This window comes from Gekko japonicus, unplaced genomic scaffold, assembly GCF_001447785.1.
Source record: "Gekko japonicus isolate JY-2015 unplaced genomic scaffold, Gekko_japonicus_V1.1 scaffold661, whole genome shotgun sequence".
Taxonomy (NCBI): Eukaryota; Metazoa; Chordata; class Lepidosauria; order Squamata; family Gekkonidae; genus Gekko; species Gekko japonicus.
Window position 1 is genome coordinate 46,765 of NW_015173694.1, and position 15,634 is coordinate 62,398.

The 15,634-nt window shown below is 47.1% G+C and overlaps 1 protein-coding gene across 1 annotated transcript; it reads right to left on the reverse strand.

The window, feature by feature from the left end:
* Window positions 1–5,009: 5,009 nt before the first annotated feature.
* TMEM101 (transmembrane protein 101) lies at window positions 5,010–12,752 on the reverse strand. Its single transcript, XM_015423174.1, has 4 exons — window positions 12,604–12,752; window positions 11,859–12,039; window positions 8,850–8,996; window positions 5,010–6,364 (listed from the first exon to the last, which is right to left on the reverse strand). The coding sequence occupies exons 1-4, from the start codon at window positions 12,750–12,752 to the stop codon at window positions 6,056–6,058; spliced, it is 786 nt and encodes a 261-aa protein (XP_015278660.1). The 3' UTR covers window positions 5,010–6,055.
* Window positions 12,753–15,634: the final 2,882 nt, after the last annotated feature.

Below are 15,634 nucleotides of genomic sequence, written 5' to 3' on the forward strand. Positions count from 1 at the left end.
GGAAGGCAGTTTAACTGCCTTCCCTTGGCTTGCCCGGGCGCCCCTGGCCAAATCTGATTCGGCTAGCTGAATGAGCCCCAAATCAGCTTAAGCTGACGAGAGTGGCATTCAGGGGTCATTCGGCCCAATTCGGCCGAACCGAATCAGGCCGAATTTTATTTTATTTTTACACACCCCTAGTAGCTGGGCAACCTTAGGCAAGTCACAGCACTCTCAGACTAAAAATAACCATAGCTTGTCACCTAGTGGTGCCAAAAAATAGCTACAGTTTTGGCAGCCAAACAATTCCTCTGGGGATCTCCTGGCTATCCCACACACAATGCCATACAAAAATTTCAATTTGCATGCTATAAGACTTTATTATTATTTACTTATTAACCTGACCTGGATACCCAAGATAGTCTGATCTTGTCAGATCTCGGAAGATAAGCAGGGTTGGCCCGGGTTAGTACTTGGATGGGAGACCACCAAGGAATACCAGGACAGAGGCAAGCAATGGCAAACCACCCCTGAATATCTCTTGCCTTATAAACCATAAGGGGTTTCCATATCTCTGCCATGACTTGATGGCATTTCCACCACCACTTATTATTTACTCTACTTTTTCTCCAAAGTGGCCTACAATATTCTACTTTGCCCCATTTTATCCTCACAAGTACCCCACGAAGTAGGCTTGGCTGTAAGGGTGACCGGCCCCTAATCACCCAATCAACTTCCACGGCAGAATAAGGATTTGAACTGGGGCCTTTCAGATCCAAGTCTGACACTCTAACCACTCCCCCACACTGGTTCTAGGATCCTCATCCCTAGTTATTCTGTCAAGATTGTATCCTTTGATTGGATCTAACTAGTATAAAGGCAAACACTACAATTTTCCCCTAGCAATCGGAGGAGGAGGAGGAAGAGTTGGTTTTATACCCCGCTCTTCACTACCCGAAGGAGTCTCGGAGTGGCTTACAATCGCCTTCCCTTCCTCTCCCCACAACAGACACCCTGTGAGGTTGGTGGGGGCTGAGCAAGCTCTGAGAGAGCTCCGACTGGCCCAAGGTCTCCCAACTGGCTTCATGTGGAGGAGTGAAGCAAACCCAGCTCTCCAGATTAGGGTCCACAGCTCTTAACCACTACACCAAGCTGGCTCCAAAGCGAACATCCCAATTTCACCCAGAACTGTACACTGAGACAGAAGCAACGCTCCTCTCTGAGCACCGTTTAATCATGATGTGCACCATAACACAAGAGCACATCCTTGAAGTGCTTCGTTCCTAAAAACAGCTATGACCTTGTCTAGAAGTCCATCACTCTGACAGGGGGGCCAGTGAGGGACAGGCACTTGGCACATGGTCGTGGCACACTGTCACTAGTAAAGGTAAAGGTTCCCTTGCTCGAAAGCCAGTCAAATCCGACTCTAGGGTAGCGGTGCTCATCTCTGTTTCAAAGCTGAAGAGCCAGCACTGTCCGAAGACGTTTCTGTGGTCATGTGGCCGGCATGACAAAACACCAAGGCGCAGGGAACGCTGTTAGCTTCCCACCGAAGTGGTACCTATTTATCTACGTGCAATTTCTTGCTTTCGAACGGCTAGGTTGGCAGGAGCTGGAACTAGAGATGGGAGCTCACTGTCACTGCACAATCCCTAATGTTCAAAAGATGCTGTAGTGTTGAGTGGTGGCTCCACTTAAAACAGATTATCTGGTTTAACTCCTACTAGTGGATTTTGCAGTCATTCAGTCACCTAAAAGTATTGCAACCCCTCTCACACTTCACTAACAGGTGGGCATTGACATTTCCAGCGGGAGGGCAAATCGACTCTCGACAAGGCAGTAGATACTTGCAATCCTGGCAGTTGAAGGAGTACATGCATGGCATACTCCGGACGTTAGAGAGGGTGCTTATATGGGATTACGTGTTTTATCTTTTATGAAATACAAGTTTGCACCTTACGAGTTGCCAGCCTTTTTTGGATCCCTTGTGCTGTGATTTCAGAAGTAGGGCTCACCAAAGCTTAATTCAAGGATCTTTCGCTAACCTGCGAGATGTGAAACAGCGATGCCCCTGAGCACGTGCAAAGCCCCCCCCCCCATTACCAGAAAAATCACAATTAGTCCTTTCATGACTGGGACTGGGAGAAGAAAAGGGATCCGGTTAGCAAGATTTAAACCTCTTATTTAAAACAGTTATGCACTAACCTTTTCTGCCATTTTATGGAGGGGCGGCAGGTAGAAACGAAGTTGTGGGAATACACCATCCCCTTTAAACATCGCTGGAGAGAGATCACCCTAGATCTATAGATAGCCCAGGATAAGCGGAGCTTGTCAGATATCGGAGGGTTAAACAGGGTCAGCCCTGGTCAGTATTTGGATGGGAGGCCACCAAGGAATACCAGGGTCACTACGCAGAGGCAGGCAACGGCAAACCACCTCTGAACGCCTCTTGCCTTGAAAATCCTACTGGGTTGCCCTAAGTCAGCTGCAACCAGATGGCAAAAAAAAGATCAGGGAGCCACCTAGTGCCCACTCTCTGCCACTGCGCCAAATCCCAGGGTACTTCCTTAGGAAAAACATTTCTTTAAAGAGAACTGCATTTTTTTAACAGTTGACATTCCCGAAGAAACTGCTTTAGCGAAGCAGTTCTCCATACATACCTCTGACGCACACTGAAAAGAGAACTGAAAGGGGGAGAAAGCTGGGCAGGTAAACAGTTAGATGTTCCTTAGACTCACATTCCAAAGCCGCTGTCCAAAAAAATTTTATGCAGCACGTGGCATTACGAAGCTCCGTCAGGCCTAGCAGCCATTCCCTGATGTACAGAACACAAGCTTCTGGCTTCTCTATAAAGCAACATGTTGGCTTGGATCCAGCAATGCACAAGCAGCAGAAATGGGTGTGGCACAGTTCCACCTGTGCAAGATTTCTGTGCAGCACCCATCTCTTTCCTCCCTATATACTGCAGGGCCCAAAAATTGGTACCACAAGACCCTGTACAAGCGGAAACGCAACTCTGACCTGCCGCATTTCCATTTGTGGAAGAACTCTCCCAGAAGCAGAAATCCACCACCGGCTCTAACCCAATCTGTGATGTTTAGTTTTACCAGAACACAGCACATGTCCAGAAGGCAACAATCCGACAAGCAGCCCATCCAAAGAAATTGGGAAGGAGATTCAGACGTGAGTTTTTAAATTTCTTTTAATCCTCCCAAAGCACATACTGATTTGGGACTGCGAAGGAAGACACAGTAGCCAGTTATTACTTGCCGACAAGGGAAAGGCAGAGGAGGAGGAGTGTAGTGTTGAGTTGAATGGCCTTTGATTCCAGAACCCTCCCCTCGGCAGCCTCTCGCACCCCCCAGAAGAGAGGGCAATCTGCTTGCAGAAGCCCATCTCAGCACACGTATTGCATTTGCCGGAGGGTGGTCACCCTCGGAGGAGTCAAATCTTCCGGGGAAAGTTCCTTTTTCAGATCTTCCCCACCCCTCCCCACTCTCTGTAGTTCTTTCAAGGGGGGGGGGGAAACCCGGATGTTTTGAGACATGCACCACTTGTTGCATCTTTTGGACCCTGTAATAATAATTTTAAAAAGCATCCAACCTGATTTTGTGGAGACATAGAAGGAACAAGCTCTGACCTGGATAGCCCAGGCTAGCCCAGTCTCGTCAGATCTCAGAAGCTAAGCAGGGTTGGCCCTGGCTGGTATTTGGATGGGGGACCTCTAAGGAATACCAGGGTTGTGATGCAGAGGCAGGCAGTGGCAAGCCACCTCCGGACGTCTCTTGCCTTGAAAACCCTACAGGGTTGCCATAAATCTGCTGTGACTGAACAGCATTTTCCAACACCGCAGAAGGAACGGGTATTTCATAGAGAAGCAGCTACGATGCTCTGTTCTTCACTATGCTTCGTTCACAGGACTTACTGCTCATGAATGGAGCCTGAAGGTGGAGAAGCGCTTTACGGTCTGTTTCAGTCATCTCAGGGGTCTGAAATGCCTGGATCCTAATCAGCAAAGGTCACGATTTCCTGACACCTAATTTCAAAAAACCCTTGCGCTAATATCTCAGCTCCTCTGTGTCAGGAGCACCCTAAACACAGAAACACCTCGTTTTTAGTCCAAACACCCTAGCAATTTAAAAAGCAGTGAGTAAAAAAATAGAACAAAGTCTGAGTCCAGTGGCACCTTTAAGACAACAAAGTTTAATTCTGAGCATAAGCTTTCGTACGCATGCACACGTCTTCAGATATCTGAAGAAATGTGCATGCACACGAAAGCTTATGCCTTCAGATATCTGCTGAATTGTGCATGCACACAAAAGCTTGTACCCCAAATAAAACTTTGTTGGTCTTAAAGGTGCCCCTGGAATCTAACTTTGTTCTATTGCTTCAGACCAACACAGCTACCCACCTGAATCTTCCTTTAAAAATCGGCAGCTATATCTGTGTCACCGGGCCTATAACGTCTCATTTTGTTTTACAGAGTTTTTAAATCCCAAATTCCGCAGCAAGATGCTGAGGAGTGGATGAGGGGTGTTTTCCTGGAAGCTTTACCTGACCCATGTATTTCTACTAATAAAGGTAAATGGGACTGCAGATTATGGCCTGCATCTTGCGCTCAGCATTCCTGATCGACAGGAAATGTCAATCTGTAAGCACAGCCCCAGGGGAAGACACCACGGCAGTAACGCCTGAGCCATCAGGAGCTCCTTGCTCCAAGAGTATATCTAACCCAGCATGGTGTAGTGGTTATGAGCCACAGAGTCTAATCTGGAGAACTGGGTTTAATTCCTTGCTCCTCCACATGAGGCCTGCTGGGTGACCTTCACAGCTCTCTCAGCCCCACCTACCTCACAGGGTGTCTGTTGTGGGGAGAGGAAGGGAAGGTGATCTTAAGCTGCTTTGAGACACATGAGGCCTGCTGGGTGACCTTGGGCCAGTCACAGTTCCCTCAGAACTCTCTCAGCCCTATATACAAGGTGCCTGTTGTGGGGAGAGGAAGGGAAGGTGATCGTAAGCCACTTTGAGACTCCCTAGGGTAGAGAAAAGCAGGGTATAAAACCCAGCTCTTCTTCTTCTTACCCAGGGTTCCCAATGATCCAGACACCTCCAGGGTGAGGGGCAAAGGCCGCTCTCAGCCCCACGCGGTTCAGGGGCATCCCTTTCTCACAATTCTTTCCTCAATGTGGCTGAAAGGCCATCTCTGTGGCACAGCATTTGGAAAGCAGCTTTTCGCTCGCCTGGACCAGGTGCAGGATTAGTCCTGCCTTTCCCACCATGCTATGCTAAACAAAACCAACGGAGGGTTAATCCATGCACTGGGATTGGCTGCAGCCTGTATACATATGGCATATTACGTAAGAGTGAAGGCCAGAAGCTTCTTGCTGTATACTTCCAGACCTACTCCAGAGGAAGCTGATTCTACCCGGCCATTGTCTATCACACTGTCCATAAGAATATAAGACTGCCTGACAAGATCTTAAGAGAACAATCCCGTGCTTTAAATCCTGGGACGTTCTCAAAAGGCCCAGATCTCTTAACAGCTTCACCCATAGTTAGCTCATCTAAGCTCTCCTGAATAAGCAAGCAAACGAGAGTCGAATTCTAATTCTGCCTCTGGCTACCCAAGGTGGCAGTGGAGATCCAGCCTCACCCTCTGCAGGATACCAGGCGGCACGGCAAAGCCAAATCTCCTCTACTCGACTGAAGGGGCAGGAAGCGACAACCCACAGCCAGAGTTAACATTAGCTTTAGCCCAACAGTCTTCATGGACTTAACTGCTTGCTCACAAACTCTCGGCTACTAGAAGACGGAGATCCACAGGACTGTCCTCGAGAGCAGGAGGGGGAAGGAATACAGGAATGACTCTCGATTTTGAAGAAAACCCATCTTCTTCATTTAGCTGCCCAGGGCAGAGGAGCAAAACATTCGCAAGATGCAATAAAAACAAAACCCTCCAAAATATAAATAGGTGATTTTTAAAAAACCAAATCCTAGTCTTCTTTTCTTTTCCCTGCAACCCCATCCCCGCCCCCAAAACAGCACTGTAATCTCCGGTCTCACACAGGGCCTGATCTCAGCCATCCGTGGCCAGGATGACGGCCGCCCCGAAGATGCCAACGTTCTGCCCGATCAGCTTCATCTGGTTCCAGAACTCAACTCGGTGGGAGTCGTGCCAATATCCCAAGTTGCCATCGATGAAGAGGACCACCAGCGGGAGGATGACCGACAGGATCTGGGCCGCCAGGGTGATGTAATAGCCGGACAGGAAGGAGAGGGCCAGGATGCCGTAGAGAACGAAGAGAAGCTGTAAGGCGATTTCCCCACCGGGGAGGCCACTGAGATAGGCCAGACGGTCCTCCTTGCTGTGCTGAAGGGAGTAGGCCTGAAAGTGCATAAAGGAAAGGAGACCAGCCCAGGTGAGCCTTTAGGAGCGTCATTCCTGTTTGCATAAGTGCTGCACCAATTTATTGATTCAGAAAAGGTTTATGCTAAAGAGATACCCATGCATCAATGGGAACAGTTATGGGCATTAAGAGAAAATTGGTATAAAATGTTTTTTTAGATGGTATATAACTCTAAAGGATGTTGAGAAAGCAAATAAAAACTGCAAAAGGAAATGCTGGAAATGTCAAGATAACAGATCGAACCTTCTTTCTTATGTGGTGGACGTGTAAAAAAGCAGAAAGATATACAGTACATGGGAAAGTGCAGAATATATTAAAGTTCAAATTCCCAATGGAAGCCAAAAATATGCTATGAGGTATACTGTCTAACAAATGACCAAAGATTTTGGAAGAGATATTCAAATATATGGCGACAGCAGCTAGAATTATCTAAGCAGCAAAATGGAAACTAGAGGTCTGTCAACGCTTAGAAGAATGGGAAAATAAACTTGCCAAATACTATGAAATCTGCAAGCTGGAGACGAATTTAGAATGAGAAGCAGTTTACAATACTGTACACAAACGTATGGTAATAAAGAAGAAGCACAATGTGAATTAGTTTTAAACAGTAACATCCTGACTATAATTGTGTGTAAGAAACTGGACTTTGGGGAGAAACATCTCTTTAAATCTTCTTATTATAAGATACATAATAGATTTTCCTTGTGTATTTTTGTCATATTACCTACTTGTTAAAAGTAATGGTGAGTATGCAGGAGAGGCAAAAACGTGATCCTGAGTATATAGCAATGGCAAAACTAATAATGTAGCTACAAAATGGACTAGTTACAAAGTTCGAAATGTAAAATGATGAACATAAATGTACTCCATCAAAAGTAAATATCTCTTCTCCATTTTATAGTGGAAACAACCCTGTGAGGTAGGTCAGACTAAGAGTGGGAGACTGGACCAGCATGTGACCTGCACCGTTGCCTGGGCATGGGAGAAGAATGGTTTGGAGGAAGGGTTCCCATTCAGCTCAGCTGGGTAAGAGGAACTCTGCCATTAGAGCCAGGGCCTTCTTTACCCAAGTTCTAGATTAGCCTGAGCATTAACAGACATCACAGAGTGCCACCATCTGTCAGCTCTGCGGCTGCCATGGACTATGGACTGGGGGGGGGGGAATGCTGCACACTGGATAAAATCTTCTCTGTCTGTTTCTCTGGAATGTTTAGTTTCACTTCTCCCTGCATCCTTATCGCCCGTTATTCTGAGCTGGTGACCTTGGTACCTTGTTACTGCTTTTCCCTGGGAATGCTTACCCGTTAGGTTAGGCCGGCTTTTGCACGACTCCTGATTGGCCCCAGGCCACCCCCTGACCCTCTTTGATTTCTGTATATCACTAGCCGACGCGCACTTGCTTTTAGTCTTGACAATGAGTGTATGCTCAGAAGACCTGCCTTTACTGTACTCAATAAACGTAAACCTCCTGAAGGAGTGTTGTCGAGAACTGATTGCTGTGGGACTCTGACACCATCCCCCAACACACATTTTTAATTTTTTTAGACATTTCGATCTTTTTTTTAATATATCTCTGCCTAGTGGAAACCAATGCTCCCTCTAAGCTGTGGAGTTTTGTGAGCAAAGATTCTACTTAGTGAGCTATTGGCATTAAAGCTGTGAGTGAGCGATTTGGCTGCTGCATAAATTAGTTTGCTCTGAAGCCATCCTCCCTGAGCTAAGACAAAAATGTGTCAGCCAGAGGCTAAAAAAACTGTGAGCTAACTCACACTAACTCAGCTTAGAGGAAACACTGGTGGAAACCCAAAGCAGCTTACGACATTATCCCCCCCCCTCCATTTTACCCTCACAACAGCAACCCTGTGAAGTAGGTTAGGCTGAGAATAGATGACTGGCCCAGCATCACCCAGCCAACTTCCATGGCAGAGTGGGGAATTTGAACCTGGATCACCCTGATCCTAGTCCAGTAGCACCTTTAAGACTAACAAACTGTATAAGCTTTCGGGAAACACAGCTTTCTTCATCAGATGCATGGAGGGTCCGTGCATCTGACAAAGAGAGCTGTGTTTCTCAAAAGCTCATGCTACTATAAAGTTTGTTAGTCTTAAAGGTCCAACTGGGCGTTTTACTGATCCCAGCCAACACTCTAACCTGCTACACCCCACGCTGTTTCGTCACAAATGATCATACCAAATGAGCAAACTAATTAGACATCCACTCAGAAGGCTTATCTGAAGGCAAGATGGTGCCACAGAAAACCAATGAAAAAAATACCCTTCCGTCGGTTGCTCTTTTTCTTTCCGCAGAGGTGCAGATTTCCCAAACTGCTTCACAGAAGCCTGCAGGCAGGACTCACTTGTCCGCTAACTGACCTCAACCAAGAGGCTCATGACCCCAATGGTGGCAGACTGTTTTTCTTTTTTGGGCAAGAGGGCATAGTCTGAGATACTCATGAGTACGTACCACACAAATGAGGTAGATGCCAATGAAAACCTGTCCAGTGGACTGCAGCGACCTGTTCCGGGGTTTCTGGCGGTAGATCTCTCCGGCTCCGCTGGCCAAGACCAAGAAGCCGCCGATAATGGCTATTGTCCGTGAATACATCCTCACCTGCAAGGGGGCACAAGATGCAGGTCCCAGTTAACAAAGTGGAAGCAAAACCCATCAAATACACAGTAAATTCTAAGATCATAATATGAAGCCTCAAGCACAGCGTTTTCTGTATGGAGATCCCTGAACAGCCAAAACTGTCATTATTGGTAGAGGGGGGAAGAGAGAAAGAGAACATGGCTGATTTCGCACTAGAGCTGCCTCGATGTTGCGCCACCGTTTGCCCTGATACTATTGGTCAATTTAACCCCCGAAGCTGCGGGGCTGCATTTTGACTCGCAGCTTCGCCCAATTTCCCCCGCAGTTTCGTGATCCTGTTTTTTGAGGATCACGAAACTGCGGAGGAAATCGGGCGAAGCTGCAGGTCAAATGCAGCCCTGTGGATTCGGGTGTGAAATTGACCAATAGTATCGGGGCAAGCGGCGGCGCAACATCGAGGCAGCTCTAGTGTGAAATCAGCCCACGTTTCTGCTTCAGTCAGCAGCAGATTAGTGTTTCAAAGATGAAGCCTGCTCGGGAAGATACCAAAACACTTTTTTTGGCACAAGACAAAAAAGGAGATAAAAATTAAAAGATCAGTTACCAAATTCGTTAGTAAAAGCACAATAGCCTCTAATTGTTGTACACTGCCCTGAGTCCATCCAGGGAGGGCGGTGTATAAATCAAAATAAATAAATAAATAAAGTACAGAGAGCCATAGCAGATAACCACCCTACAAATCCTGACAATTGGGAGGGATTGCATCTTAACACGCACACACACAAGGACAGAAAAACATGCGCTGTGTTCACAAAGACAAGAATATCAGACAGTCTACAGAGACAAGTTTACCTTATTAACAGACCGCCATTCAGCTACAAAGTCCCCAGAGCAGTTTACAATACAAAAAAGAGACCACAAAGTATAGTAAAAATTCAGTTAAAGTATCAAAAACAAAAAGATGTACTTCTTCACACACCACAAAGTTGAACTGCTGCCAGTGAATGTGGTGATGGTGGCCAACTGAGAAGTCTTTAAAAGGGCAGTGGCCAAATTTACAGAGGATGAGGCTACAAGTTGTGATGGTTCTCTACTGCCTTCAGTACCAGAGGCATTAGAATCACAGAATCATAGAATGTTAAGAGTTGGAAGGGACCTTGCAGGTCATCTAGTCTAACCCCCTACACTCTGCAGGTGCATAGCCGAAAGATAGCCCTACAACATACCTGAAAGATGGTCGTCCAGCCTCCGCTTGAAAACGTCTAGCGAAGGAGCATCCACCACCTCCTGAGGCAGTCTGTTCCACTGCTCAACCACTCTTACAGTTAGGAAGTTTCTCCTAATATTTAACTGGTAACGACTCCCTTGTGATTTCCACCCATTAGATCTAGTCTTGCAATCTGGAGCAAGAGAGATCTGCTCCATCTTCTACATGACAGCCCTTCAAATATTTGAAGACTGCAATCATGTCCCCTCTAAGCCTTCTCTTTCCCAGGCTAAACATAACCAACTCTTTCAGCCTTTCCTCATAAGACTTGGATTCCAACCCTGTCACCATCCTGGTTACCCTCCTCTGGACACGCTCAAGCTTGTCAACATCCTTCCTAAAATGTGGTGCCCAAAACTGGACACAGTACTCCAGGTGAGGCCTTACCATAGCAGAATAGAGCGGGACTACTACCTCCCGTGATCTGGACACAATGCTTCTTTATGTCAGATTCTTTATGTCAGCACAGGCAAGAGGATGCTGTTGCAGTCTTCCTGCTTGTGGGCTTCCTAGAGGCAGCTGGTCAGCCACTGTTTGAACAGACTGCTGGACTTGACAGACCTTTGGTCTGATCCAGCATGGCTCTTCTTACGAAACGTCCATTTTAAAACCAGCAAAAAAACAGAGAGAGCCTTCCAGGAGTGGGGTGGGGCTCCGCCCCCAAACAACAAAGTCGCCGACGTGATGACATCATGTGGAAGTGATGTCATCATGTCGGGACACTGCACAGCGACGCCCTGGTTTGAGGGCAAAACTCTATGGTAAAATTGCCCTCAAACCATAGAGTTTTGCCCTCAAAACAGAGCAACGTTGCATGGTGATATTGCTGTTTGGGGGTGGGGTTTCCCCTGCAGGCCAGCTGGCCGGAAGCAGGCAGAAGCCCCAAAAAGCAGGAGATCCCCCCCCCCGGCCGCCTGTGGAATAGGAACGCTATCTGCATGCCAAGCAGAGGCTCTGCCACTGAGCCACAGCCCCTGAGCACATTGGACAGTCCCTGCCTTTGAAACGTCTGCAAGGCTGGGATGTTCTCTCACGTCCTCAGGAAGCCACTTCCATTAGAGAGGAGTGGCTACTGAGAAAGCCAGAGTCCAGGCAGAAACAGTTCTTGCGTACCTGCACAGAACTATTAATAACCCCCCCCACCCCCACCCCGTCTGATGAAACTGTGTCAAAGGTGGCTGGAGAAGGGACTTAATAGGGGAGACAGACAGGGGAGCAGAGAAAAGGGAAGGAATGTGAAAGCTGATAAAGGAAAGCATAGAAAAAGAGGGAATGTTAACAGAGTGAGAGGAGACGAAGACAGGAAGCTGAAAAAGGGACAAGGCAGAAGAGTGGAAAGGTTCGGGTAGAAGGCAGATGCCAGGTACCATAGTGCTCACAAATGCTATGCTGGCAATCACTGGACACCCTCTCTGACCGGAAGCAATTCTCCAGTATCACAAGCAATAATCTGTTCCATCACCCACTTCTTTTTCCTCTGAGTAGAGACGCTCGGGATTGAATCTGGGACCTTCTCAATGCCAGCGTGAGCTGTACGGCGCCTTTATTTTCCCTCGCTGGTGAAGTCAAAGTCATCTGGGAAGCAGACAAGCAATGAGAACGGAGGGCTTCCTCACCTTCAGCCAGTCTCCATAATGTGCATAGCCACCAAGATATGCTGTGTATGTGCTGATAGCCAGCTGTAGGGCAGCTCCCAGGGCAAACCACCGGCGCTTCACCCCGAAGGACATGAAGCTGGCACACAGAACCGCGGCCCCCATATCAAAGTAGAGGTAGGGGACCTGAATATCTGGTTTCCTGAACAGAGAAATAAAGCCAAGATGTTAATAGAGGAAGGGAGGGAAGAAATACAAGCCTCCATTACCTTTGTATTTTAGCCCAAGGATTCTCATCCTACCCAGACACAACTCCAGGTATAGCTATTTATTTATTTATTTATTTATTTTGGGATTTATATCCCGCCCTACCCATACGGCCCAGGGCGGCTTTCCCCACTTAGATGAAAATTAGTCAGATTTGAGCCCTACTAGTGGTGGAAAGTTCTGAAGTCACAGCCGACTTATGGTTTGACTCTATGGCATTGTACCCCACTGAGGTCTCTGACCTCCCCAGGGTCCACACCTAAATGTCCAGGAATTTTCCAACCTGGATCTGGCAACTCTATCTCCCTGGGTCCATCCCCCGCCGGTGGCCCTCAAACGCACCCTCCTTCCACTACTACAGTCCACCCACCCCACTCTGTCAGTCTCACTCCTATTACCCCCTGAAGTACCGAGACTTATGGCCATCTAGAGATGCGATCCAACTCCCCTACCGGCATTCTGCACATGCTTAGAGGCCCCTTTTCCCACGCTCGCTCACCTGCGGTGCTCGGCGCGCTCGGCATTGAGGAGGAGGCTGCTGAAGCAGTGCCAGAAAGGGAAACGTGTGAGCAGCACCGACCCGACCCGCATCAGCAGCCGCAGCGCCCCACGTCGCCGCCGCCCGGAACCTCCACTGCCCGCCGCCATCTTGGCGCAGGGCGAAACTCCGGGCGCTCCGCCCTCCCGCCAGGCGATTCGTTCGCGGTCCGTCGGGACGTCACTCCGGCCTCGGTGCGCGATCCAAAGCTGTTCGAGTTGCAACTCATTCCGCAGCGCGAAGGGTCCTCCGCTTCTTTTGAGACTTTTCATTCGGCAAAGTTTTCAGATCAGGGCGAAGTTGAATGTCTTTTCCTGGCTCCCAAAGCATCCAGATTTCTGGGCTCTCCACTGATTTTCAGTTATCTTACAAATTGAAAATCATCAGGTGAAGTATTTTCCTCAGCATTGTGGTTGTCAGGAAAGGAATGTGCAGAAGCCCTGCAGCCACTAATGGTGCAAACCCCGGCAAAAATGGACTCTTTCTCCCCAACTATCATCGTTGGGTTTTTTAACTCCCTTTTAGGGTCTTCGGTTTCCTCAGCCTCGTACGATCTTGGACTAGCCATTCTTCTAGAACTGCTACCTTCAGTGCCAGAGAAGAAATTGTGTCTAGTTCACGAAAGCTTCTGCCACATATATTAAAAGATAGACACACTGCTATATGTAAATATATTCAGATTTCAAACAGGCATTTCGAATGTACCAAACAAACAATTCAGGACTTCTTCCTCTAGTAACTTGCTATATATTTTGTCACGATTTGCTTCAGCAGTTTTAAAATCTCTTTCTACTGAATACCCTGCCCTTCATGCAGGGGTGTCAAACTCACCGGAAATGTATTTAAAGTTAAAAAAAATCTTTAATTCTGTTTGTCTGTGTCCTTTATAAAGTTTATATCTCCGCTACCTGGCATTACCTTTTATGACACACATGGCCTGGCCCAACAACGTCTCGTTTATGTCAGATCCGGCCCTCATAACAAATGAGTTTGACACCCCTGGCAACTAGTTGCCAGCTCTGGGTTAGGAAACACCTGAAGATTTGCAGGGTGGAGCCTAAGGGGCGGGGCTTGGGGAGGGGAGGGACTTCAGAGGGGTATAAAGCCTTAGATTCCACCTTCCAAAGTGGTCATTTTCTTCTAAAGCAACCAGCCACCACCTGGAGGATGGCAACTCTACAACCCAAATGATTGGAAAAGAAGCACTAACTTCCCCATTCTTGTCTAAAGGTCATTTTTATCAGTCCATCACAGTCCCCTTGCACATTATTCCAGTTCATGCATTTTGATCTTGGCATGACAGTGCCATCCTGAACAGCTACATTTCCAGCACAATTCCAAGGTTCTTACCTGTAAAAATCCTAAACAATTTGGGACCAGGGTGCTTGAAGACAACCTCCTCCTCCTACTCTCAAGTCCTCCAGATGAGATCTAACAGCATCTGCACCCTAAAGAGGTAAAGTGGGTGGCTACCAGAGGCAGAGTCTTTTCAGTGGTGACTTGTAGAACTGTCTCCCCTTTGCAGCTTGCCTGGCACTTGCTCTACTGTCTTCTACTTGCCAGGCTAAAATACTTCTCTCTACCCAGAGTTCTAACTGAGGCTTTTCCTTTATACTGGTTTCACAAATCACTGCTAGGCTGAGGACTGTTACAAGGACAAGGGCATAAGAAGAGCCCTGCTGGATCAGGCCAGTGGTCCATCAGTATCCTGTCTCACACAGCAGTTAACCAGTTCCTCTGGAGGTCCAACAGTAGGGCATAGAGGCCTGATGTGGTTTCCTGGCACTGGTATGCAAAGGTTTACTGCCTCTGAATGTGGAGGACCATTTAGATTGCTAAATGTTTTGTACTCTGGGTTTTTGTTTTATGCTTTGTTCTTTTATTGGCTGGGCTACTGCTGGCTTGTCCAGCTTAATGGTTTCATGGTTGCTTGATTTTACCAGTTTTATTTTGTGAGCTACCTTAAGTATCTGAGGTGACACAGGATTGCATTAATCAACTACTGAATTATGAGCTGCCAATATTAAGAGAAAACTTTCCAACTTGTCTGTCATGCCTTCTGTGATCTAGTGTTGATTGATGGACAGCATGTGTTAAGACAGACGGGTTTTCTGTAGGGATGACACCAAATTAAGTCTGGTTGTTTAAATATTCCCATTTCCACCATCATTCCTTCCTTGTGAAAAACAAACTCAAGTATCTTTGCACTAGTTTTGTTTTCCAAATATCAACTTTTTCCTCAGGACAATAAACACATTTGTTGATTATTTTTACATCCATTGTATAGAAATGTGGTATGATATAGAAACAGTATGAAAATGATGTAAGAGAGAAAAGAACCACCAGCAGCAATAAAACTGAGGCAATATATAAAATCAAAAAGGAACTGCAGTGGCCATCTTGGGTGACGTGATCATCAAAGAGGTGTCGTTTCCTGAAAGACTGGATTCTAAAATGTCCGCTTGGCAGGACTGAAATGTGCCAGGCTAATCCAGTGGTACAGATTTTTTATTAACAATGTAAACTGTGTGCTCGAGACAGAATTTGCATTCACACTAACCTGTGTTCATGGAGGAATGAATTAGGATGTTGTTGTTGTTCAGTCGCACAGTCAAGTCCGATTCTTTGCGACCCCATGGACCAGATCACGCCAGGCCTTCCGATCTTCCGCCGTCCTCTGAAGTTTGCTCAACTTCATGTTCGTTGCATCTATGACACTGTCTAACCATCTCATCCTTTGCTGTGACCTTCAGTCTTTCCCAGCATCAGGGTCTCCAGTGAGTGCTCTCTTCTCATTGGGTGGCCAAAGTATTAGAGCTTCAGTTTCATTATCTGGCCTTCCAGGGAACAGTCAGGGTTGATTTCTTTTAGGATTGACTGATTTGATCTTCTTGCAGTCCAAGGGACTCTCAAGAGTCTTCTCCAGCACCATAGTTCAAAAGAATCTATTCTTCGGCGCTCGGCCTTCCTTATAGTCCAACTCTCGCAGCCA

Excerpts from the sequence above, each read along its gene's own strand:
- TMEM101 (XM_015423174.1), bottom strand. The coding sequence starts at position 12,752 with ATGGCGGCGGGCAGTGGAGGTTCCGGGCGGCGGCGACGTGGGGCGCTG. Across the intron at positions 12,040-12,603 it reads GAGCGCGCCGAGCACCGCAG|GAAACCAGATATTCAGGTCC; the intron begins GTGAGCGAGCGT and ends TTCTCTGTTCAG. Across the intron at positions 6,365-8,849 it reads GCATCTACCTCATTTGTGTG|GCCTACTCCCTTCAGCACAG; the intron begins GTACGTACTCAT and ends ATGCACTTTCAG.